The sequence below is a fragment of the Peromyscus californicus genome, unplaced genomic scaffold (genome assembly GCF_007827085.1).
Source record: "Peromyscus californicus insignis strain IS unplaced genomic scaffold, ASM782708v3 Scaffold_6__1_contigs__length_162567912, whole genome shotgun sequence".
Lineage (NCBI taxonomy): Eukaryota > Metazoa > Chordata > Mammalia > Rodentia > Cricetidae > Peromyscus > Peromyscus californicus.
Genome location: NW_026294584.1, coordinates 137,097,120 through 137,123,460, shown reverse-complemented (window position 1 = coordinate 137,123,460; position 26,341 = coordinate 137,097,120). Strand labels below are relative to the sequence as shown.

Here is a 26,341-nt window from a genome sequence, read left to right as displayed (position 1 = left end):
AAGGGCAGTTAATATACAACTTTAATTCCCCTTTGCTATGTACCATTTCACGACTGGAATGAATTTAGGCTCCATTATTCTAATTCTACTAGATAATGCGGGACATAAAATTTAGGGAAATCGTGTGTACATTATTTCTCTTTCTCTCTTGCTAAGACATCTCCCCACTTCTTACCCATACAGTGTCTTTTGGACAGATACCTGGAGATATTAGCTAAGCCGCAGTGGACCCTCCATTGCAGTCTTTTTTAAATGGCAAATGCCAAGCTTCCCTACAAACATTCAGAGCTAAGCACTTGAATAGGACTTTTACACTTTTCTTTCATGCTGCGGTGGCCAGGAGGTAGTTCTGAGCTGTGGTGTCACACAGACTTGAATGGAAATTCTTACTCCAAAACTTAAGGCCCCATGAACAATTTAACTTTCCCAAGCTTTACCTTCTTCTCTGAAGACACTATAATCGACCCCAAACAATTGTCTGGAGGGTTGAATTCAAGGAGGGCCGTGAAGCTAGAGCAGAAACTTGAGGATTATTTTGAATCCTTCTCCCTTTACACTTCTTCCCGATGCCTAGCTTTCTTGGCCTGGAGACATAACCCCACAGGGTATAAATCTAGTGTTGGATCTCATCATGAATCTGTATCCTAACTTCTGAAACACTGACCAGAAAAGCCTATTTGAAGCCTTAAAAACCTAGTGCCTGGGACAAGTTCATTAATTAAACTCATTGATGTGTGAACTTGTTCACGAAATTATGAGTAAGTAGTGATGTAAGTTAAATAAACCACAAAGAATGGTTTGGATACACTGGAGAATGACAAACGTTTATAGCTCCAGTCCTGAAATGCCGTTTTCTCTGCTGAAAACCAACGGTAACACTTGGCTTTAAATATCAGAGTCTCAAAATGCTCTTAATGTTCCTTCTCCTTTCTTCCAGCTGGACCTTAAGATCAGCCACAGATGGGATGGGTAAGTACTGGGTGATGGGCCGTTGACTTGTTTCTTTACACTCGCCCCACATTTGCATGAGAATGTGTCCCCTCATTTTCACTCGGTTAGTTCTCAAGTAAGAACTATCTCCTCCTAGATCAGCTTAAAAACACCATGCCATGCTGAGTGGATGAGCAGGAGTCCTTTATCTGACTTTCTATTTGTTTTCGTTGCTGCCAAATCGCCTTGCAAATCCCCGCCCTTCTTGAGGTGGCTGAGTTTGCAGGAGGGCTCAGATCTCTACAAAACAAGTGGAAGGCATTTCCTTTTCACCTGTTTGGGCTAATGGCCTTGAGTGTCATGTAGAGCAAAGAAATTATCCAGCCTCCATTCAATTGAACTGTTTGGTTTGAAAGAGAAAAGACTAACTCCAGAAGAATCATTAAATGAAAATGAGAAAGTTTAGCAAAGTAAGAAGGAAAAAATGGGGGAAAAAAAGTCAGCTGAAGATCCTCTAGGGAACAAAATTGCTGATTTGTTTAGGTGGAGATGAACTGTTCTCAAGGTAATTCATGGTATGAAAATGATTTTCTTGTAAATGGAGGCTTTCCTGTAAATTCAGTTTGCTGTGGATATTTTTTTTTTCACTAAGTTAAATTTATTTTGGTGGAAATTACTTAGACCTATGACCCGTAAAAGTGACCTGTCTTGGGGACCTTTACATGAGAATTGAACTCCTGGCCCATAATCAATGCAGCATGTGCTGCAATGAATTATTCTAAAGTCAAATCAGAAGCTCAACAAAATTATGTCATTGTTAATCCCCTAATGTCACCCAGTAGATGAAGAAACCAATAATCCTGGGTTGCAAAATAAATACATAATAAAAAAAATCTTGAGGTGGAATATAGCTCTGTGCAGCAGTAATAATTCTTCACCATCAAGGGGGCTGCAACAACAGGAAAGGCCATGAACATCTATTCACATCCTATAGGTTATTGGGAAAATAAGGATATAACCTCTGACATCTGGATTCTTCTGAGAACACAGTACAGGCCATGTCTGGACTCAGTAGAGGCGAAAGTTCTTCACAGGAGCCGTGTTTCTTGTCCTGAAAGGGTATAATCTGAAAAATCACCTCTGTATTTTTCTTCATTGGTGTTAAATACAGTGTTGGCTCAATAAGCCATTCCTAAGCCTCTGCAAGAAAGCTATAACCTTCTTTGACGTACCGAATACCTAGATTTGAACTAAGCGGGTAACGTTCCAGCTGGTTTTTAACCACTGGCTCTTCCTGCCAGAATATTTCCATTCATCCCCAGCCAACACCTATCTTCCATGGCCTGGCAGCAAACCCCTTCACCTCTCCACACCCTTGTTTCTGCCTCCCCAGTCCTTTGGCTGCCCTTTGGGGTTTGCATACTTGTTTAACTGGTTCCTAGATGCCTAGTACAGATCTTACCTTACATAAATCTAGCTATAACAAATTAAGAGTGGGAGTCAATACAAACACAAATGGATCTAATTTATAATGAGAGTGCTTCAAGTTTTTTTTTCTCTACAAATTACACATGGGCTTTCAAAGGAGAGAACTGAAGAGTGGGCTTGAGAAACAACTAATTATGGCTGAGGTTGGCAAAAGACTATGATAGCATCAGATAAAGCATAAATCCTAGCTATTATCACAAGGCAACACCCTTCGGTAAAGGCAATGGAGAGCAGTTATCTTTGTTATCTGTGCACGGATAAGATTCAAGCTTCCCACAGACGCCGGCACACAGTAGGTGTTCTAAGAAGACAGAAAGACTGAGAATAACTAAATCCTGACAAATCAGTGTTACAAATAAAACAAGCCTCCTCCACCCTATGCTCCGTCTTTCAAGAGGCAGCACCATTGTTCATCTCTTTACACCCCGCCTTTTCCATTGTTTTGGGCGTTCTAATTCTTTCACACGTGCATGCGACTTCAGAGATGCACAAGCACACAATCAACCCTGAAATCACCGACTTAAATGTTATTCAAAGCAAGCTGCCTCGGGTTCCTGCTTTTTAAATGCATTGCAGCTTCTAACGGGTTCGGTTTCTGTGCAGCGTTCTTTCCCGCCTTCTTGGAGTTGAGGCGAGGGATTAAACAATCAGCATTCTCTCGCCGTTCCCTCAACCTCAAAGTTTCTCTTTCCTCCTCGCTCCTTCCCTCCGCTCTATTTCCTTTCACAGCCCGTCGTTTCTCAAGGGTCTTTGCTCCGCTTCCTCCCTCTCTGCCTGCTAGTCCCTTTGATCCTTTCTTGTGAGCCCCTATTCCCAGAAGCTGCAGAAAATACCTTCTTTTTCCCCCCCTTTCACGTCACTTCCCTCCCCTCTCCCATCTCCCTCTCTTCTCGGAGGTGAGTCCCTCTAGAGGCCGGCGCTCTCTTAGCTCCGTCCTTTCAGACGGCGAGCGGAATTCGGAGAGAAAGAAGGGGGGAAGAAAGGAGGAGAAAGAGAACCAGAGCCAAGCGGGGGGAAGAAAAAAAAAAAAAACAAAAAACCAAACCACTCGGGCCTCGAGCGCGGAGGCCCGGGAGCGGCGTCGCCATGGCAACGGGCGCCGGCAGGAAGCGAGGGACCCGCGCGAGGGCGGGCGCGGGGGAGGGGGCGGGCCGGGGGAGGGGTCGGCTGCCCCGGAAGCACCTCCCCGCAGCCCCCTCCCCGCGCCTGCCCGCGGCCCCCCGGCCTAGGCCCCCCACCCTCGCGGCGGGGCAGGAAGTGACAGGCCCGTGCGAGCCCCCCGGCCTGGCGGAGCCGCGGCGCGGCCGGCACCCGGACGGCGGGAGGGGCGGGGAGCGGCGGCCGCGCCGGGCACCTCCCACCGCGCCTGGGCCCCCGCCCCTCCAGGAAGGGGAGGAGGCGGCCGCGCCGCCGAGGCCCAGCGACCCCCCCCCCCCTCTCCCCCCGCCCCTGAGGTGGACGCCCCCCGCGAGGACTCGGGTGCGGAGCCCGGCGCGAAGGTAACCGGGCGGCCGCGGGCCGGGGAGGGGCCGCATCCCGGGGGCTCGGCGGCGCGGGGATGTTTCCTCAGCCACCTCGGCGTGTGCAACGCCCAGGTACCTCCCCCAGCCGCGCTCCTGCCTCCCGCTCTGCTGCGCTCTGCGGTGCTGCTTCGGTGGTGCTGCGCGTCCCGGTCTCCGTGCTTGGCGCTCGCTGTGCTCGGGGCTGGCTGTCCGTCACCTCGTTGCCTCTGGCCGCTCGCTCGTCTTCTCATTCATTTCTCCCTTCCCCGACTTCGGTCCTCCGCACCCGAGCATGCTGTCTGGTTATTCCCCTGCTTCTCGCGCTCCGCCGGGCTCCCCGGGCTCCAGTTCCTTGACTTGTGTGCCCCTCCTGCTTGGCTCCCTCCTATTAGAATGCCCATTTCCCTGCTTACCGAGTCCGTTCGCTCCGGGCACAGCACGGTATCCACCCCCTTCTCCCGGTGTGTTTGATTTCTCTTTGGAACTGCGTTTTCATCACGGTTCTGTGTAGAACAGGAACCCCTGGGAGTCTTTCCGAGGCACCCCCAACCCCCTGCTTTTCGCTCCATTCTTACTGCAACAGAGTTTTATACTCAGGGACGAGGACTTCTTCCAGCACTTGACCCAATAGGCCCAGTACCGTATCCACCTCAAGATTACTTTCTAGTCCCCTCCCATCGGTGTGCATCTGCCCCAGTTGAATCCTTACACACCCACACTCGAATGGTGGTACCTTTTAGGATGGCCTTTCACTCTTCTCCCAGTTTTTAATTTTTAGTTCAGGTTGCCGCCTAAACTGTTGTCTTCACTTTCTGTGTTTAATCTGGAACTCACAATATGAATTAAAAAATGAGTAGATTTATGTGCCTGCAAGGTTTTTGATGGCAATTTCCCCAGTGGAAAGACTTTAAATTGGCCCTTTTCTGTTTTACGATCTGGGGGAAATGAGGGGGTCGTTGAATTTATGAACATTTTTTAATACAAGCCTCTATTGCAAGTAACAGGGTCTGATGTCTCTGAGTCCAGTGAGATAAGTCCAGTAATCTATACATACAACTATGCCATGCTGCCTCTAATCCTTACCCCCTCTTTTTCTTCACATGCTGATATTGAGGATTCATGGGTCTGTATCTGTTTGATATTTTTGGCAAAAGATGTGGGGAGAAAGGTAGACTGGAGGTGAAGCTGATAAAATGTCCTCTGTGTACCTCTTCCATTATATCCATGTGTGGAGTGACCTTTGCTTTTCCTAAAATGGGTAGAGTTCTCTGGGGACGGTGGTGTGATGAGATGCTGGGGAAAGAATTAGGAGAAATCGCAACTTTAATTGCCAAGGCCAAGAGTTTGACTTTTATTTACTTGTTTGCTGGTTTGGGGTGCATTCCTGAGATAAATCAGTTCACCTAATGAAACTGTAGACAGCCCTTAGCAGAAATTGTCGTCAGACATTTATATTGCTAAGCCACATAGTGTTTTGGTGACCTGATATTCTAGTAGTCTGGTGTTTCACAAGTGAAGAAGATACAGTGCAAGTTTAACAAAAGAAAGAAAAAAATAAGAAAAATAATGTCATTTTAGTGCTGCTTTAGAAGAATGTTTCTATTTGCTTCTCATGTCTCTTTTTCGTTTTTGACTCATATATATTTCTGTTTGCTTTTGCTAATTTTGATGTCCCTTCTAGAGGGTAAATTCTTACACTTTAATAAAGTTGAATCTTCTTTGTTTGAGTCGGAATGTTACTTAATGTTACATATCTTGGGAGTATGTAGCATGTTCACTTATTTGCCAATAGGGACACTGAAGTTATATAAGTGACAAGCCTGAGGCTTTAATTAGTAGCTTGGCCTGAAGCCAGTCAGCTACTTTGGATATGTGGGCAGTAGGCTAGTTCTTCTGACCCCAGCGTTTATCCCCTTCTATGACCTGTCCACTGTCTACCTCATCAGTATCTGGGCTCTCCTCTGTGAATGAGAATACTCACACTGAATGACAGTTTTTTTTTGTTGTTTGTTTGTTTGTTTGCTTTTTTGTTTGGGGAAGAGACATGGCAGTATAAAGACTTGATACACAGAAAATCCTTGTTTCCACTCTTATAAAATGGGGACACTAATACTTACTATACAACACTGTAAAAAAACAGTATAGGTGAAGGGTCTGGGCCAAGGAAAGGAGGCACCTAGAGGCTTCACAGGAAATGCTGTCCATTGTTATGATGATAATGGTATGACGGAGATAAAAATAACAGCAAGTTTTAAATGGGTCGATTTTAAACTGTTGAAAAGTGCTGGGGGATGTAAGGTGTCTTGTTATAGTCTGGTCATTTTATTTAATGCTATCCGGGAGGGGTTATGTAAGGTTCTTTCTTTTGAGACAGTGACTAGTTTGAAAAGATGATGGAGTGAAGAAACATGACTGTAAGATTGTGTTGCAGATTTTGGAGTTCTAAGACCTCAGAGGAAGAGTCTTAGATATTTTATGGACTTACTGTGGTTTTGAATAATAATAATATAATAATAGTAATAGTAGTAGTAATAATAATAATAATAATAATAATAATAATAATATGAAATGGCATTTTTAGCTTCGAGGTATAACTTTAATCCTTTACTGATTCCCATCTAGGGCTTGAGTCAGAGCACCATCCTTGGGGACCCTGGACCACGATCATGGAGACTGAGAGCGAGCAGAACTCTAGCTCCACCAACGGGAGTTCCAGCTCAGGGGGCAGCTCTCGGCCGCAGATAGCGCAAATGTCCCTGTATGAGCGGCAGGCAGTGCAGGTGAGCTCAGCACAGCCAAGTGCCGGCGAGTTCTTGGTTTGTAGGCTTGGGTTAGGCAAGGATACGGAAGACCATCACCCAGGTTTTTCTGGAGTAGGTCAAGAATGAGCTTTCTTCCACTTTAGTCTTAGCAGTTTACAGAATCAGAGCAAGCAAACCCAGAAGGAAATTTGGTTATTTTGTTTTGGTTTTAGCTATGTACCAAGTTCAACGCAGCTTGGGCAACTTAGTGAGAACTTGTCTTGAAATAAAAATACTGAAAGACAGAGCTGGAGAATGTGGTTCATTGATTAAAACAAAGTATTATAAAGTTCACACATGAATAAATAAGGTTCAGTCTATTGAACTAGGTTTTAATTAACCATTTCTTTCCATTGTTTAAAAAATATTTATTTACTTATTTACTATTATGTGTGTGTTTATAGTGCTGGATATGTGGAGGTCAGAGGACAACTCATGGGTTTTGTTTCGGCTGTGCAGTATATACAGGTCCAGTTGGTCCATGCATGAGCTTCTGGCCAGTTCTGTTTCCATCTACCATCATCTCATTTTAAGAGTGTTGGTAGCTGGACAGTGGTTGCACACGCTTTTAATCCCAGTACCTGGGAGGCAGAGGCAGGTGGATCTCTGAGTTCAAGGCCAGCCTGGTCTACAAAGTGAGTTCTAGGACAGCCAGGGCTACACAGAGAAACCCTGTCTCAAAAAACCAAGGAAAAACCAAAACCAAACGACAAAAAAAGTGCCGGGATTACAGATGTGCACCACTGCATCTGGCCTTTTGTTTTACATTGTTCTGGGGATCGAACTCAGGTCCTTGGGCTTGTGCTGCAAGTGCTCTTTCCCAACGAGCTCTCTTTCCTGCTCCAGTAGTCAAGTTTTCAACTTCGGGCCTTATAAATTATTCTGACTAATAGAAATACCATGAACCTTTTTAGACATTTACTTTTGCACTGTTTGGAAAACATCTTGTTTGGAAATGAAGCATTTTCTTTTGGTAGAATAGTTGTAATTATTAAAGAGTAAGAACATAGCAAAATTCAGTTGACACTAAAATGATCACTATCATTTTTATAAGTAGTCATTGATATTGTACAGTAGATATTTGAAAATGTCAATTAGTTGACAATTTTGCCTAGTAGAATTGTTCAGAAGTCACCACTGCTTTTCTGTCATCTCCAAAACTCAGGGATCTTATATCTTTGCTGGACACCTACAATATATCGCCTTTTCCTTTTATTATTAATGTGTATTTATGTATTTGAGATATGGCTTACTCTGTAGCCCTGGTTGGCCTGGAACTCATCATCTTCCTGCCTCACTCTTTTGAGTGCATCTGCCACATGCCCAGCTTTTTTCTTTCTATTAATCAGTATCCCATTTATTTGCAGTTTGTGCAGATCTTGCCGTATGTTTCCAGGACTCATTTTGGGAAGTAAAAGTTCATGTGCACTGGTTTGCTTTTCCTTATATGTGAGGACAGACCATATAATCAGTTGTTTATCCTGCTTTAGATGGCTGTATAGACTACTGGACCCAACATAGTAACGACAAGTCAGATATGATGATGGTTCCGCCTCCATCTCCTTTGGTTTTTCTCCTTCCTGACTCCCTTTCTGGCAGTTACAGTGATGCACATAGGATTAGAAATGGTTGTTCTTAATTCTGTATCCTGTCTTCTAGGCTCTGCAAGCACTGCAGCGGCAACCCAATGCAGCTCAGTATTTCCACCAGTTCATGCTCCAGCAGCAGCTCAGTAATGCCCAGCTGCATAGCCTGGCAGCCGTTCAGCAGGTGAGAGGTCAGCAGCCAGTTGGAATGGGAGGGAGGGGTTAGGTACTGCAGGTTTAGGGTAGAAGAGCAGTCAGGGGCAAACCTCATCCTACACCAAAGCCTTCTGTTGCCTCCTGTACTTAAAGGAAAGAGGGTGGTTTTTACATTCTGGGCTTGCAGTGTGAACTGTGGAAGACTCTTTATAGATTGATTGGCTGTGTTGTACACCTGCTCTGTCTAATACGTTAGCTACCAGCCATATGTAGCTATTGAGTACTTGAAATGTGGCTAGTTCAAGTTGAGATGACATTATAAGATTATAGAAGACTTCAGTTGACAAAAAGAAGGTAAGATATCTCAATAATTTCTATATTAGTTTAATGTTGAGATGATAATATTTGGGAGCAGAGATGGATCTTTGAGGTAAAAGCATGTGCCTTAAATGTGTGAAACCTGGGTTCAGTCCCAACCCCCCATCCCTCCCCAAATGATAATATTTATTTTGTATGTATTGTATTAAATAGGTTACTGAAATTTATATCATCCCACTTAATACTTTTTAAATATGCATAGTAGGAAATTATATATGTGGCTCATTTGATGTTGTATTAGACAACTCTGTGTTAGATGTATCAGTGACTCATGATGTGACTTGAAGGTATAGTTCTTCGGCCCGATAAAGAGTGTGAGAGGAGAGGACAGGTTGCCTACTGCCCTGATGTTACTGGGCAGGCTTATATGGTCGTTTGAGGTTACAAGGATAGTGATGTATTTTTTCCTTACTCCAACATAGAGTCTCTCTGTTCTTACCTGACATTTCTGTTTTGTGTCATGAATTAAAACTAGAAGACGGAAACACACAGCCTTTTCATTGTTTCTGTTATGCTTCCCCTTTAACAGGCCACAATTGCTGCCAGTCGGCAGGCTAGCTCCCCAAACAGCAGCACTGCACAGCAGCAGAGCGCTACCACCCAGGCCTCGGTGAGTGCTGTCTCTCCTTGAGGGCAGTGTCTGTCAACGTCTGCTCTTTGCAGCTGATCTGAGAAGGTTTACCATGTCATCAGTGGGTATTACTGCTCTTATTGGCAATAAAAGAACAGGGAACTCCTCTCTCTCTGTCGGAGTCTTTGTTTTCAGACAGGCTGTCCCTGGCTAGTCCATGCTGCCTTGTACTTACAGTCATCCACCTGCCTCTCCTTCCTGAGTGCTGGGATTATAGGCATGCATTACTATGTATGGTTTGCTGTATAGGAGTGTTGAAATGGGCAGACATAAAGAAGGAAGGAGAAAACTTGGGGGAAGAAGAGATAACAAATGAAAAGTTGCTTTTTCAGAGAGAAAGAAAATCTGTCCATTTTCTTCCTTTGCTTGCTCAAGTGTTGACATTGGTGGTTGTGGGCTTTCTTTTTTGATTGTCTTTTGCTTTGGTAATACTCCAAAGTGTATAGGATGACAGTTTTAGACAGGAAGTTGTTATTTATTGCCCCTGATTTTATGAAATAGCACCCTGTTCTTGATTGTTCCACTCTGAAGTTGTCAGTTGTGTGTCTCCTCTCTGATTTCTTCTCAATCCTTAGTCCTGGTTCCTTCCTGTACCGTACAGATCAACCTGGCAACCACATCGGCTGCCCAGCTCATCAGCCGATCCCAGAGTGTGAGCTCTCCCAGTGCTACCACCTTGACCCAGTCTGTGTTACTGGGGAACACCACTTCCCCACCCCTCAACCAGTCCCAGGCCCAGATGTATCTGCGGGTAAGTCATAACCATGGCCTCCATTGTCCTAGGGGCATAGTTCGTAATTCGTCTTCCTGGCAAAGAATGGAAGTATTTTATTTATTTACTTTTGTGGTGTCAGGGAGGGAACCCAGGGCCTCATGCATACTAGGCAAGTGCTCTGCCCTGAGCGATACCCTTAGCCCGAGAGCTGTTTTATTTAATTCTGATCATCCACATGTTTCAAGACAAGTTGTTCTACTCCCTGTGCCTTATGTAGGCTAGAAAAGATGCTTTTAGATAACATTGAGATCCTCTGCTGGAAGATGTGGCCTTGACATTTGATAAATCAGTGTTAGATAATAGTCTAATCTTTAAATGTGCAACTTGGGTACCCAGATTCTAAGTATCTCTCAGCTTATCTATTTCTGTGTAGAACTATGTGTCTAACATCCTTGTTGTCTAAATGTCTTTGATGTTTGACTCTTCATTATCATTCTGTAGTCTTCTGTACATTCTAGGTTTTCTTCTGGATGATTCCTCACATTTGGAGAATGAGAGGTTCTTGGGTTGGTGTGGAAAGGGGCAGGCTCAGTTGTTTAATATCTGCTGTTTATTTTGTCTTGTGGTCCTTTCCTTCCATTTCTTCTGTCTCCTCTCCTCTTCTCTTCTTTTCCTCTCCTTCCTCCTCTCCTCGCCAGCCACAGCTGGGAAACCTATTGCAGGTTAACCGGACCTTGGGCCGGAATGTGCCTCTAGCCTCCCAACTCATCCTGATGCCCAATGGGGCAGTGGCTGCAGTCCAGCAGGAGGTGCCACCCGCTCAGTCTCCGGGAGTTCATGCAGATGCAGATCAGGTCAGTGGCAACCACTCAATGTGGAGCAGCCCGGGAGCATGAAGGGGATGACTGTAGGCCAGGCCCCTTTCCTCAACTCCTATACATCCCTTAAAACTTGTCATTTGATTTGAGCTAAAGAAGGAAGTAGAATTGCCTAAAAAGATCCCTGTGGACCTGGAAGTCTTACAATACAAGTTGGTTTTTTTTTGGCATCCTTTTGTCCACTGTAGCTTAGTTTTATTGAATCTTAAGTCCCTCATAGAAATGTCACCTGAAGTTAGGGATATTGGGGGGAATTCTATAAAGTTAGATGTGAACTAGCCCTGGCTGAGTTGCTGGTAGAATGTTTGGTTCCCTTTGTTCTTGACTTACTATAGTTCTCAACTTTCAGTCTCCTGTCCCTGTTCATGTTCTCAGTAAAGTCTTTCTTCCATTTGCTTTTTGTGACTTTCAAAACACAAATATTTTTATTGTTAGCATACGGATGAGATGTAAATTAGGGCCTTATAATGGTTGTCTCATTCTTTTAATCTATCAAAAAGTAGATACATATATTCTGCTTGGGTATTATGTTTAGAGCTTTGGAGGATTAAAAGAGATGAGTCAACTCTTCAAAGAGCTTGGGGTATGGCAGTGTCATAAGAAATGTAACTAACCCTGAGTGACACGTGAGTTTCAAGAACTGGCTGTTACTTTGCAGGATACTCGAGTAGAGACTTGAAGGGTAGGCAGCTTTGATCTGGGAGTGAGGAGAAAATTGAAAAAGAAGAACAAGTGTGAGGGCACAGCTCAGTTATATACATGGTCCCCCGTGGGAGGGGTGGGGAGTAGCGACAGCAGGGCTCTGATGTAGCCCTGTGGTAGAGCCTTTGCCTGGCATGCACATTGGGTTGGATCTCCAGTTTTGTCAAAAACAAAGCAAGGAGACAATGGACCTAATGGTTAAGATGCCATTATTAGGAAGGAGCCTAAAAGCCGAGGAAAGGAGGCTGTACTCAAGTTCATGGAGATAACTTCATAATATCAGAGAGACCATTGTTGGCTGTTGGACAGCAGATGAACAGAATAAGAAGAATACTTCAGAAAGAATCAAGGAGCATGAGTGAGCCTGGGGAGGGGAACTGCCAAAAGACTCTTGGAGTCATCTAGTTATAAAATACCTTTATAGACTCTTCTAGCAGTGGAAGGCAAACAGGAGGCTGCTGGTGCTCTCCTGGCAGTTCTTTATCCATCATCCATCATCCATCGTCCATCCATCCCTCATCCATCTGCTGACACTGAATATGAACATAGTGGCTAGAATGTGCACATGGTGTCTGGGTCAGGCTGCAGCTCTGCATTTAACTATAGCACCTTGAGTAAGTGATCTAACGTCTTTGTGCTGTGGCCCAAAGATTCATCTGTACAGTAGATAGAGTATATCTAATACATGGCATGCTGTGAGGACTAATTGAGTTGATTAGAAGTACTTGTATCATAGCTGGACTTAATGTTTAAGATTATTAACTGTTATCAGTCACTCTGTAGTCTTAGATGCTCAGGAAAGTCATGATACCTACATTTATGGAGACTGTAGACCTTTAAAGTACTAGTTATTAAGCAAACAGTTACCTGAGTGGTATAACAGTTGCTTCATTAGCAAGAATACGGTGTTCTAAGAATAAAGAAAGGCACTTAGTCTTTGGATGGGCTAGAAATATAGGAGGTGACATTTAAAATGGGCTCTATAGAAGTTAGCCAGGTATGGATGTAAGGAGATGTTGAGTGCCTGGAAAACATGATGTCTGAAGATTTTGAGGAAAGGAAAGTTGCTTTGCTTGATGAGTTACAAGATGGCTTATTTTTCTGGGAGGACTAGACCTTGGGAAGAACTTTATCTCACAAGGTTTTTGGGGCTGTGTTTAGGACTTTAGGCCTTATATCAAGGGTAATGGGAAGCTACCGTAAGATTTTAAGCATGAAAGTGACAAGGAGTATGTCCTTTTTTTCTTTTTTAGTTTAAAGGCTGTGTTGAATGTGTTACTAGGGAAAAGAATAATATAGGAGAAAGGTGGTGTTGGGGTGCATAGCAATAAAGATGGACAGGAATGCATGGATTTGAGATGAACAAGATTATTGAAGGTGAGCCGATTCAGTTTGGGGGACTTGAGGGAGGTGCCAGGTGTGGGGCCTGAAAGAGCACTGTAGACTGTTGGTGCTGTATACTGGAGAAATGGGGTTAGGTTGAAGTTCACTTTTGGACATGCCAAATTAGAGATGCTTTTGAGACATGTGAGATATCGAGACAGCAGCTCTGTGCATGCTCCTGAGTTTAGGAGAGCTACCTTGGAGCTAAACATGTGAAAATAGTAGACATAGATGGTACATCTGTTGAAGTTAAGGAAATGTTTAAAATTGTGTATGGAGAGCGTGTGGACTGAAAAGAAGAATGTCTAGTAGAACTCTGAGGGTTGGAATGAGCCCTTAGAAAATTTGAAGATGATGGCTGACAGGGAAGCAGGAAAGAACAACAGAGAGAGGAGAAGGTCTGTCCTGTGGAGTATCATGAAGACAGGAACAGAAATTACAAGACTGCGGTGGATATGGGGTGGGACCTCTCATTTCTTTTCAGTGTAAAAGAGGAAAACAAGGATGATTTGTTAATTTAGAGGGAGAGCTACTTCAGAGGACTTGGAGGGGGACTGAGTTTGAAGCCTGCGTGGAGAGTGTGAATGAGTCCAGTGGCTGCACAAGAGTTTATTTAGCTGAGGGTTGGAGAGCAGGGAAAGGAGAATGAAGCTGGGGCAGGGGGATAGACAGGGAAAGGGACCCAGGCAGCTCACACAGGCAGGAGTGACTGATAGAGCCAAGCCTAAGAGAGAGTTGATAGGGTAAGCTTTCTAGAAAAGCAAGAGGGTGAGGATCCAGAGCAGAGGATGCCCATTGTTAGGAGGAAGAGTAGAGAGAAAAAGGGGGTGATGTGCCACATGCTGGTAAATGCATAGGTGGTAGAAGCCATGAGCAGTGCTTTCACTCTCTCTGCAGAGGTAAAGAGGAGAAAAGAGCCGGTGTTCTGAGGTGTAGGGAGAGTAGGAAAATGTGGAATGGCCATTGCGGAAGGGAAGCTGTAATCAGCCTAGTTCTCACTCCTGCTGGGGGTTACAGGAGCCTCTGCAAAGCTGGCCTTCTCTCCCACTGTTCTGGATTCAAATTCTACCCTTCACTTGGCTGCACTATGCTGGTTTTCTTTTCTTTTCTTTTCTTTCGTTCTTTCTTTCTTTTTTTTTTTCGAGACAGGGTTTCTCTGTGTAGCTTTGCTCCTTTCCTGGAACTCACTCTGTAGCCCAGGCTGGCCTCGAACTCACATAGATCCGCCTGCCTCTGCTTCCCGAGTGCTGGGATTAAAGGCGTGCGCCACCACCGCCCGGCCTATGCTGGTTTTCTAAGTGGTTTTCCTGACTTTACTCAGGACTACTTGTAAATCCTCTTCCATGTTTCTATCAAGATGACTTTAAAACAACAATAAAATGCTCACCCTGGAAGCATGAGGACCTGAGTTCTGTATTCACAACCCTTGTTAAAAAAAAATAAAACAAGGCCGGGCGGGGTGGTGGCGCACGCCTTTAATCCCAGCACTCGGGAGGCAGAGCCAGGCGGATCTCTGTGAGTTCGAGGCCAGCCTGGGCTACCAAGTGAGTTCCAGGAAAGGCGCAAAGCTACACAGAGAAACCCTGTCTCGAAAAACCAAAAAAAAAAAAAATAAATAAATAAAAAAAAAAATAAAACAGGAGGCAGCAATGGTGGTGCACACCTTTATTCCCAGCACTTGGGAGGCAGAGGCAGGTGGATTTCTGTGAGTCTGAGGCCAGCCTGGTCTATAGAGTGAATTCCAGGACAACCAGGACTACACAGAGAAACCCTGTCTCAAAAAACCAAAAACCCCACCCAGTCATGTGGTGCTTGCTTGTAATTCCAGTGGTGGTGAGGTAGAAACAGATGGATCCTTGACTCCCTGTCTAGTCCAATAGGTGAGTTCCAGATAGCGAGAGATACTATCTCAGAAAAGGTGGCACCTGAGGAATTGCATAGTGCTCTTTTGACCTGCATGTGGATGTGTACACATGTGTATCTATATTCCCACACATGAGCATCTGCATATACATGAACACTCACATATGTGCAGAGAAAGCAAGAAAGGTATTTTGTTACTAACTTTAAAAAATTGTGCCTTTAGTACACAAAATTTGATCAGTCCTAGTGATGTGGTTTATTACCGTCTTATTGGTACTCTCAGGGCTCATTTTTTTAAAAATGCAGTTTTAAATAAAAAATTATTTCTCTCTGTACATACGTGTATGCCTGTGTGAGTTTATGTGTTGCACGTGCATGCAGGGACCTGAAGAGGCTTGTTGGAGCTCAGAACTAGATTTTGAGGAGGGTCTGAACCACCATATAGGTTCTGGGAATAGAACTTGGGTCCTCTGCAAGATCAGTAAGTGCCTTAGTCCCCTGAGCCATCTCTCTAGCTTCTTACTCAGTTATCTTTACTAGGAGTAGGAAGCAGGTTGGGGGTGTAGCTCAGTGATGGAGTCCTTGCCTTGTATGTGAAAGATGCCCCGGACTGAAGCCCTAGTGCTTCAAACCAAAGACATAATGTATTGAGCAGTTTCTCACTGTGTCTAGGACTGCCTTTATCCATGGTATCAAGTGTATGTACTGATTTCTAGGATCATCCTTCCCTTGGTCTCTTTTAATATAGCTTCATTGCCTCTTTATTTCTAAAATTTACTTTGAAAATTAATTTTCATGGAAAATACAGATATGTGCACAAATTGAATCTGTGTATTTACCATTGAATTTCAACAATTACCAGTATGTAACCATTCTATTCAGGCTCCTGCCTTCTGACCATGGATTAATTTGAAGCAGGGTCTAGATACCATGTTTTTATATGTATGTATGTATACAATATATAACATGATATAATTATATAAATAGCACGATGTAATATAAATATTGTTATGTATTTTGTATATGACATGTTTTATTTGTATTTAAAGAAACTTAGCTGTATGCAGTCTTTTTGAGAATACAGTTTCGCTTGTGTTTTGAGACAGTGTCTTGCTATGTTGGCTAGACCAGCCTCGAATACTGGTCTAGCCTCAGCCTCAGCAACATGGATAACAGCAGCATGCCTCTGCACCTGGCCTGAGAATGTTTTCTTCACAGCATATTACAAGATATAGTTGTCTTATAGTCATTATTTATACTTTTAATTTTTATATAATAATCTGTTGTATAAATATAGTACCCTTCTGTGGATGGCAGTTTGGGTTGTGGAATTCCAGTGTGTGTATGTATGTATGTGTGTGTGTGTATGTGTGTAAAGATGTGGCTAGTCATCATTAGGATATGATGACAATTTCTTCCTCAAAATGTTTATAAAGAAATGGCTTCAGCTATAGATTTTTATCATGTTTATTCTGATTATTATTAAGATTAATTGTGATAGTGTTCTGATTAATAGAATCAACTAGGTAGCTATTTTTTTTTCCCTCTCTGTTCATGCCAACTGTATTACATTCTAGGATTGTTAATAGTAAACAAGATAGATTAAATTTGATGTTTGTAAGTTACAATTCAGACTGTTTATTTTAACACTCTTAGTGACCCAGCATAGCCCCAGCTATCTTTCTTGTTTCTTATTTTTCTACTCCTTGTAACTCAATACAACAAAATATTTATGTTAAAGCATGATGTTATTATGTTTTGGTTCTGTGGCCTTGCAGATGCTTTTAGATATGCCTTTAGATCCTCCCCTTCACCGCGTCTCACCTCTGAGCCTTGGTACAGACTTCCTCTGTTGAGGAATCTTTGGTCTCCCAGTTGGAGTTGATTTTCATGCTCTGTACTCCTTTAAAACTTGGTTTATATGTGTGTATATAGTGCTGTGTTATACTTGCCGATTTTCTACTCTCATGGAAACCATGCAGCAGGGGCACAGAACACATACGTTTCCACTGTCCAAGGCAGTACGTGAAGTATAGTGTACGTATTTAGTAGATGCCAAGTGAATATGAAGAAAGAGAAAGTCAGAGATATATTTTGAAGGAATAAATGTTGAAATTTGATGATAGACTTGATAGTGAATGGCAGACTAAAAATTCAGATGTGTGTACAAAGCTCTTTGGGAGACTGGAAGGACTTAAGTATATTGGTGTAGAAGTCAGGGCGAAGTCAGGTAGGCTGTGAAGTATTACAGTGTATCTAGTTTTGCGCTTGTGAGTCAGTCACAGGAATCTACACACACCCATATGTTATATCTTCCAGGTGCAGAACTTGGCAGTGAGGAACCAGCAGGCCTCAGCTCAAGGACCCCAGATGCCAGGCTCCACTCAGAAGGCCATCCCTCCTGGAGCTTCTCCTGTTTCTGGCCTCTCCCAGGCTTCTAACCAGGCTCTAACTGTGGCACAGGCTTCTTCTGGGGCCTCAGGCCAGTCACTCAACCTTAGTCAAGCTAGTGGAGGCAGTGGGAATAGCCTCCCAGGCTCTATGGGTCCAGGTGGAGGTGGCCAGGCACCTGGGGGCTTGGGCCAGTTGCCGTCTTCAGGATTGGGTGGTGGAAGCTGTCCCCGGAAGGGCACAGGAGTGGTGCAGCCCTTACCCCCAGCTCAAACAGTGACTGTGAGCCAGGGCAGCCAAACAGAGGCAGAGAGTGCAGCAGCCAAGAAAGCAGACGCAGATGGGAGTGGCCAGCAGAGTGTGGGCATGAACCTGACCCGGACGGCCACGCCTGCCCCCAGCCAGACGCTTATTAGCTCAGGTAAGGTGTCACCTCTCACAGTGTCATTAATCTCTCAGAAGTCATTTGAAGTATTTAGAGTCCCCCTCCCCCTTTTTTTAAAATTCTTGGCAATGGAATGGCAGAAAGAAAGAAAATCTTGAACATGCTAGCTCAGTGACAGGATAATGAACAGTTGAAGATCTTACCAGTTTCTTCCAAGCAGCAAACTGCCTCTAAAGTGCTCTGTCTACTTTCATAGGGGCTCTGAGTTTTACAGTTTGTCCTATTCAGTAGTTCACGGAATTCTAATGGAATTGACAAATGTGCTAGAGATGAATCTTTGAAGGCAGATTCCCTGTTCTCATGCTACTTACGGTGCAGCATCAAGTATGAGTGCTCTCCTCTTTTTAGCTAGAGTGTAAATCCCAAAGGTACTTAAGACCAGCAAGAGGCGCTGTGCCTTAGTGTGTGTGGTTGACTTGTGATCACTTATATCAATAGTCAGGACCAACGGAGTTAGTAAGAACAGTAACCTAGTTTGTACTTGCTTTCAGACTGGGTCAAATGTAGCCAGTGTCTCCACTTGGTAATGTTGGTTTTTGTCTTCTTTCTTTCTGTCACCTTAATCATTGATACGTTTGGATAATTTCATCACAAACATGACTGATAGTAGATACTTAGATAGATACCTTAGCCTTCCTGTCCCAGAGTGCTTTCAGACCACATGCTTTGTGCCTTCTTTGGACAGTCTAATAACATGCAGGCAGAGACTGTCAGCTGCAGTTTGCAGCGGAGCAGACAGTGGTCAGAGCCTGTGCCTGCGTTAAGGCTTTTTAGATGGTGGCCTCATGTGATGAACTTTAAAATGGAGGCATTTGTACCGGATGTTGATACCTTTACCTCTGGGTATTTATTCTTTCCATGAATATTAACTACATCTTATGTATCAAACACTAGAATGGGTTCTAGGGATGTCAAAATGAATAAAACACGGATTCGGTCTTGAGGTAATGAAGGAGGGGTCAACCATTCTTTGCTAAGTACCGAGTGAAAGGGTAGGATGGTTATAGCAAAGAAAAAAGAACTGACTGAAGGTGATTACTGACTTAAGGGACCTCCCTCCATTCATCTCTTACTTCCTGTGTGTGTGTGTGTGTGTGTGTGTGTGTGTGTGTATGTGCGCGCGCACACACACACTTCTTGGGGTTGAATCTAGGCCTTTAACATGCCAAGGCAAGTTTCTATCACAGAACACCCTTAGTCCTGTCTTTCTTTTTAACTTACATTTGGAGAAACCGCTCACTAAGTTGCTTAGGCAGGCCTTGGACTCGCCTTGTCTCCTGAGTACTTGAGCGTCCAGGCTGTGCCCTTGAGACCTTTGTCCTGGAGGTCGTCAGTAATGTCTAACTCAGTGGAAAGAGTGTGAATAAAGTGATGTTGAAGTTCTATGAAGGCTTGATTTCCATTCACTGTCTGATTCCCAAATGATGAGATTTTCATTCATTGATTGCAGCATTGGGTACATCTTCGACAGACGGCTTTGTTTTTAATTTAGGCTTATTATTTTCTGCTCTTTTCCTCTTGGTTTCATCTGGCTTGTTTTACACATAGCCACATACACACAGATCCAGCCCCATTCACTGATTCAGCAGCAGCAGCAGATCCACCTCCAGCAAAAACAAGTGGTGATCCAGCAGCAGATCGCCATCCACCACCAGCAGCAGTTCCAGCACCGCCAGTCCCAGTTGCTTCACACAGCCACACACCTCCAGTTGGCCCAGCAGCAGCAGCAACAGCAGCAGCAACAGCAACAGCAGCCGCAAGCAGCAACCCTCACTGCCCCTCAGCCAGCCCAGGTCCCACCTACTCAGCAGGTCCCACCTTCCCAGTCCCAACAGCAAGCTCAGACCCTGGTGGTCCAACCAATGCTTCAGTCTTCACCCCTGTCTCTTCCACCTGACCCAACCCCCAAACCACCCATCCCCATTCAGTCCAAACCACCTGTAGCACCCATCAAACCTCCTCAACTCGGAGCTGCTAAGATGTCAGCCACCCAGCAGCCACCACCACATATCCCTGTGCAAGTTGTCGGTACCCGGCAGCCAGGTACAGCCCAGGCACAGGCTTTGGGATTAGCACAGCTGGCAGCTGCTGTACCTACTTCCCGGGGAGTGCCAGGGGCAGTCCAGCCTGGCCAGGCCCATCTGGCCTCCTCGCCACCTTCATCACAGGCTTCTGGTGCACTTCAGGAGTGTCCTCCCGCATTGGCGCCGGGGATGACCCTTGCTCCTGTGCAGGGAACGGCACATGTGGTCAAGGGTGGGCCTACAGCCTCCTCCCCTGTCGTGGCCCAAGTTCCTGCTGCTTTCTACATGCAGTCTGTGCACCTGCCGGTGAGTGCTGTTTGATCATTTTGAAGATATTACTACTTATCTGCATCCTTGTGGGCTTGGGACTGAGTGGAAATAGAACTTAATTTAATAGGTGAATGAAGAGTTGAGGTGAATGCTGGCATGTATGTGCTCTTTTTTAAAAGAGTGAGGTTTTTATATCTATATGTTTATATATGTTAAATATATGTTTACATAAACATAAAAATATAAAAAATAGATAAACTTCAAATTCATAAATTTATTACTAAAATCTTAGGGTTTTATATGTATAGTAATTAGATCAAGAGTGCCACTGGGCGGTGGTGGTGCACGCCTTTAATCCCAGCACTCAGGAGGCAGAGCCGCGTGGATCTCTGTGAGTTCAAGGCCAGCCTGGGCTACAGAGCGAGATCCAGGACAGGTACCAAAGCTACACAGAGAAACCCTGTCTCAAAAAACCAAAAAAAAAAAAAAAAAAAAGAATGCTTTAACCAAGTCCGTTTTTGTAGTGCCAACAGTTCTTAGTTGCTCTACAATGAGTCTTTCAATCCCAAGTCAGGACTAAGTGATGTCTTTCTTGTCCTGATCCAGAAGTTACACTAATTGGGGATGACCAAGAAGTTTAGTGTATCAAAGGAAATAAACAAATTTGAGCATCTGGAACTAAGAATATTCTCAGGAAGTGTGCAGTTACAGTGTTCCTTTCACACCTAGATCTTGGCTACTTTCTTGGTTGCTCATCTTCTAGGGTAAACCCCAGACATTGGCTGTGAAACGGAAAGCTGAGTCTGAGGAGGAGAGAGATGACGGCTCCACGTTGGGCTCCATGCTTCCCGCAAAGGCATCACCAGCGTCAGAGAGCCCAAAGGTGCTGGAGGAGAAGAACAGTGTTGGAGGTGAGTAACACAGGAGCTAAGAGAGAAATCTAGTTCAGTAGAAAACGGGCCTGAGCTTGGTGAGCAGTAAATAGATGGAGAAACCTGGGCTCTATGCTGAGTGATCAAAGATGAGCATGTTGTGGAAGATCAGGCTGCCTCAGTAGTAGGGGAGTTAGTTGTGTCACATCACAGCTGTTCCTTAATGTGTGGTTTTGTTTTGTTTTCAGAGAAAGCTGAACCAGTGGCCAGTTTGAATGCTAATCCTCCAAGCAGTGACTTAGTAGCCTTGGTCCCTACCCCATCAGCACCGCCTCCTACTCTGGCCTTGGTGTCGAGACAGATGGGTGACTCAAAACCCCCACAGGCCATTGTGAAGCCACAGATTCTCACGCACATCATTGAAGGCTTTGTTATCCAGGAAGGAGCAGAACCTTTCCCGGTGAGGGCAGAGCCTGAAAGTGGGACTGGGAGGGGAGAGGTGATCTTTCTTTTTTTTCAGATTTCCCTAAGAACAGAAAGCGCAGAGCTACTTAGTCATTAGAGAACGGTTCATTATGCTGCTTACTTCGTTACAGAGGAGGGAAGGAATGCAAGGGAAGCTTTTGGACCAGAAAGTGAAAATACTGGGAACAGAGACAGAGAGGGTGTTTAGTTAAGTACACTAGGTGGTCATAAGGAAGGAAACCAGGACCACAGCCGAGTCGTCCTGATTCCTCTTGCATTCTTTGCACCTTTGTGGAGGGAGTAAGTGTGAGAATTTGTTCTTCATTGACTTAGACGGAAAACGTCAGTTAGAGACCCTGGGGCTGCCATACTGAAAGAGCCTGGGGCTGGAGAGACGCCCCAGCAGTTAGCAGCATATATTGCTCTTGCAGAGGACCTGAGTTGCATTCCCAGCCCCCATGCCACACAGTTTACAACCGCTTATCCTATACTAACTCCAGCTCTTGAGTATCCGACTTTGGTTACCTGGCGTACATGTACACACACACACACACACACACACGCACACGCACATGCACACGACACACACACACACGCCACACGCGCACACGCACACACACACACACACACACACACACACACACACCCCCGGCTGAGTGTGGTGGGCACACACTTTTAATTTGAGCCCTTAGGTAGCAGAAGAGCAGGCAGATCACTGAGTTCAAGGCCAGCCTGGTCTACATAGGCAACTTCTAGGATAGCCAGGGCTGTACAGTGAAACTCAGCCCCCAACTCCCCTCCCCTATTTCCTCCCAAAAATATCTTAAGAAAAAAAAGAAAGAAAGAGATCCCCTGTGAGCCAGATTTGGCCTTCAGCTCTGGGCTCATCCAGGCAGGGACATGGGAAATGTTGTGGAAGGCTGTAGAGGGGCCAAAAGGACTTAGGCTACCTTAACTGGTCTTTCTCTGGGACAGGTGGGATGTTCTCAGTTACTGAAGGAATCTGAGAAGCCACTGCAGGCTGGCCTTCTGACGGGGCTGAATGAGAGTCAGTCAAGTGGCCCTTTGGGAGGAGACAGCCCCTCTGTAGGTAAGGAGTGGATGCTCTTGGAGATGTCTGATGGGGATGAGGACTGAACCCACTTCTAGCACATACTACGCAAAAGTTCTGCTACTGAGCTACATCCCGAGAGGTCATTCTTTTGAGACCAAGGTCTCACCATGTAGCCCAGGCTGGCCTTTTAACTTCAGATCCTCTTGAGTCTGGGGATTACAGGCTTGGGTCACCACACCTACCCAGTCCTTATGTATTGAAAGTAGGACATTTAGGGGAAAGTCTGTCTTGCACAGACGTGTTCTGCTGAGTGTGTGGAACCATACAGAAGGCACTGTACACATTTTTGCCTACGCTTTTGTAGGTCTTTGTGGAAGAAGAGTGTTGTATCTTTCTCTGTATTGGTCAGCCTCTTCCATATACAGAGTCCTATCTGAAATTTGAGTTTACCAGAGTAAAATGAGTAAGATAGCTAACATGGAAATAATCTGACTTAAGGTTGAGAAGATTTGAAAGTCTCCGTCTCTCCAGAGTCTTGCCCTGCACCCTAGATATGTCTCTGACTTGCTGTATGTGGAGCTAAGGCTGACGTTCACCTTCCTGCCTCAGTATCCTGTGTGCTGAGATAATAGGCCTGTACTCTTATGCCAAACCATGTACTTCTTGAGGGACAATCCTTTAGGGTGTTTGCTTTTAGGCATTCTCAGTTAGGTTGTGTAGGTCTTTGCAGAAAAACCCCGAGGAAAATGAGTATCCAGTTCTGAGCCTAATAACAATTGTGGGGCAGCAGAGACTCACAGTAACTCCTGAATGCCTTGTTTTCCAGAGTTAGATAAGAAAGCCAATCTCCTAAAGTGCGAGTACTGTGGGAAGTTCGCCCCGGCAGAGCAGTTTCGTGGCTCTAAGAGGTTTTGCTCCATGACGTGTGCAAAGAGGTACGCTGGGCACCAGCCAGCCAGCCCTCATTGAATTTCCCATTGAGTGTCTGTCTTTTTCATAACTGGTGCTTTATCCCTCTTCGCTTTCATTCTGTCCCCAAGTCAACTCTGCCAATACCAGTTCATATTTGTGGAAGGGCAGTGTGTTGTTTCCACAGCACCGTGACATACCGTGACGTCTTCTGTGTACCCTGACCTGTAGGTACAATGTGAGCTGTAGCCACCAGTTCCGCCTGAAGAGGAAAAAGATGAAGGAGTTTCAGGAAGCCAGCTACGCCCGTGTCCGGAGGCGAGGACCCCGCCGCAGCTCTTCTGACATTGCGCGTGCTAAGATCCAGGGCAAGCGCCATCGGGTGAGCCGCTGTCAGTCAGCTAGCCTGTAGAGTGCCCCCCCCCCCCCCCCCCCCCCCCCCCGTTCCTTTGCCTGGGTAAAAGCACTGGGTACAGAGCTCTGGTTTGACCCTGACATTGTGAGAGACTCTCCTGCCTCCTTCCATCTGACTACAAGTTTATACGTCCGTGATGAATTCTTCACTGTACTTGAGATAATTCAGGGACAGTCAGAGAAATGATATTTGAACGGTGCTTTAGAGCAGGCTTTGGGCATCTGCAAATGAAGTACAGCCTTGGTTTGCCTGTTAAGATGGTTTTCCTGTTTAGCCCAGGGTTGCTGGGAAGGGAGGTGGAGAAGGAGCTCATGCTGCTGCCCTCACTGCCGCACTGGTTTGCTGTCTCTTCTGAAGGGTCAGGAGGACTCTAGCCGGGGCTCGGATAATTCCAGTTATGATGAAGCACTCTCCCCCAACATCTCCTGGGCCATTGTCAGTAAGACCTGGACATGGAGAACGTGACCTAGGAAACACCATTACAGCTCCACCTACACCAGAACTGCATGGCATCAACCCTGTGTTTCTGTCCAGTAATCCCAGCCGATGGAGTGTGGAGGAGGTCTACGAGTTTATTGCTTCTCTGCAAGGTACTGGGAGCCTCTTCAGCAGAACCAGGCCTCAATTCCCTGAGGTCATCCCACAAGGGCACCTGACTGACCTGGAAGCAGCTGGGCTTGTGTCTGGCAGCACGGGGGCTGCTTTTCTACAGTGTCGTTCACTAATTTCCTTCTGGGCTGACACCATTAATTACAGTGTCTGCGGGGTTTTTTTTGGTATTTGTTTTTATTTTGAATTAACCGTATTTCTCACTTGGATTTTTTTGGATAAAAATCTCTTTACTTGTTGTATGTGAGTAACTGAGCACACATGACCTTTTCAGTGGAGTACATTAGAAAAGCCCTTCGCTGACTCACTTTCAAGGGAGTACCCGCCTCCATTAAACACGGTTTTTGTCTGAATTCTGGGTCCTTAAAGGAAAATGTTGCAGAAGCTGTTAACCTTTTTGCCATTGTTAAAGAGACCATGTGTGTAGTTTTTCTCTGCATAGCAGCCCTGACTGTCCTGTAACTTGCTGTGTAGACCAGGCTGGTGAACTCAGAGATCCCCGTCTCTGCCTCTTGAATGTTGAGATTAAAGGCGGGCACCAGCACCACCCAACTAAAGTGTATTTTTTTTTTTTAATCTCTAAAGGAGTTACGAAGTTATTTCTGTGAACAACTCACTGCTTTCTTGAAGATATATAGAGTAGCTGGTGGCTGTAATTTCACTTGCTTTCAAAGCTTGCCTCAGATCTATTACTGAATTTAGGAGGGTGCTTTAGAATTAGCTATCACTAGGCCTGTTTCTCTTTAGTTTCTTCCCATGTCTTCTGACGCCACCATGCAGTTTCTCACATGTTCCCATCTTTTCCTTTTAGGCTGCCAAGAGATTGCAGAAGAGTTTCGTTCCCAGGAGATTGATGGACAGGCCCTTTTATTACTTAAAGAAGAACATCTTATGAGTGCCATGAACATCAAATTAGGTCCTGCCCTCAAGATCTGTGCCAAGATCAATGTCCTCAAGGAGACCTAATGTGGTCCTCTGCACAAATCAGCCTAAAGCAGATGCCCCGACCATTCAGGTTCTAACCCGGGGCCAGCAGACTTTGCAGGGAAGAAGAGTGAGCTGTTCCTCTGAGACTCCCTATGGGGGTGTGGAGACAGAAGTGCAAGAATTGGTTGTTGGTGCTACGTGGTGGCAGCTTTGACATTTTCTCTGGGTTTCACCTGCGCGCGTGCGTGTACACACACACACACACACACACACACACACACCCCATTCTCACTAATCACACCTACCCTAATCCAGTTTTTAAACAGGCAGACTAGAGACTAGGACTGCTGCTCCACCTTATCTGGGAGTGGAGTGACTAGCCAGGATGTCACTTCTCCAAGAGGAAGAATGTCTTGTTTGGTAAGGCAAGGAAATGGATGATATGTAGGTTTGCCTCCCCAGTGGGAGAGGTCGGTTTTTCCCATCTTGTGTGACACAGGTAGTGAAACCTGGTGCTCTCCTCCTCTGGATTGTCTCATTGTGGCTGTAGCTCAGTTTTCTGTTCATTTTCTCCCTTAGATATGACTATTTCTTCGTGCGTCCGTGGCAGGGTCACCAGCCAGGGTAGACACTTGGTCGGTATCTGATTTGCTGCAGGGACTAAAGGTGTTTGACCGACAGGTGTGGCTGTTGTCATTCATCCCCGCCCCTTCTGACTTGTTACCATCTTCAACCTTTTCTTTTCTATCCCAACTCTGCTCTTTCCTATAGCTTTACAAACAGGAGTGTGTGGGGCTAAGGTCAGGATTGTAAGCACCTGCCTTGGGCACTATTCCTTATACAACAAAATATTAAATATTTTTTCTTCCTCCGTAAAAGGCTGAAAAGTGGTCTCCATTGTCTTAATCCATTCCACTCTTTATTCTCCCAGACACAAATGACAAAGC

At 45.1% G+C, this 26,341-nt stretch overlaps 1 protein-coding gene across 1 annotated transcript; it reads left to right on the top strand.

Moving 5' to 3' along the window:
* Nucleotides 1–3,931: 3,931 nt before the first annotated feature.
* Nucleotides 3,932–26,281, top strand: Phc1 (polyhomeotic homolog 1). Its single transcript, XM_052719816.1, is given in 16 exon segments — nt 3,932–5,043; nt 6,543–6,700; nt 8,381–8,491; nt 9,371–9,451; nt 10,074–10,223; nt 10,886–11,041; nt 17,333–17,825; nt 19,398–20,179; nt 20,907–21,054; nt 21,264–21,475; nt 22,456–22,570; nt 23,361–23,469; nt 23,675–23,825; nt 24,216–24,272; nt 24,274–24,448; nt 25,279–26,281. Coding segments are annotated over 16 exon segments (3,057 nt in total). The 5' UTR covers nt 3,932–5,039; the 3' UTR covers nt 25,434–26,281.
* The last annotated feature ends 60 nt before the right edge of the window (nt 26,282–26,341 follow it).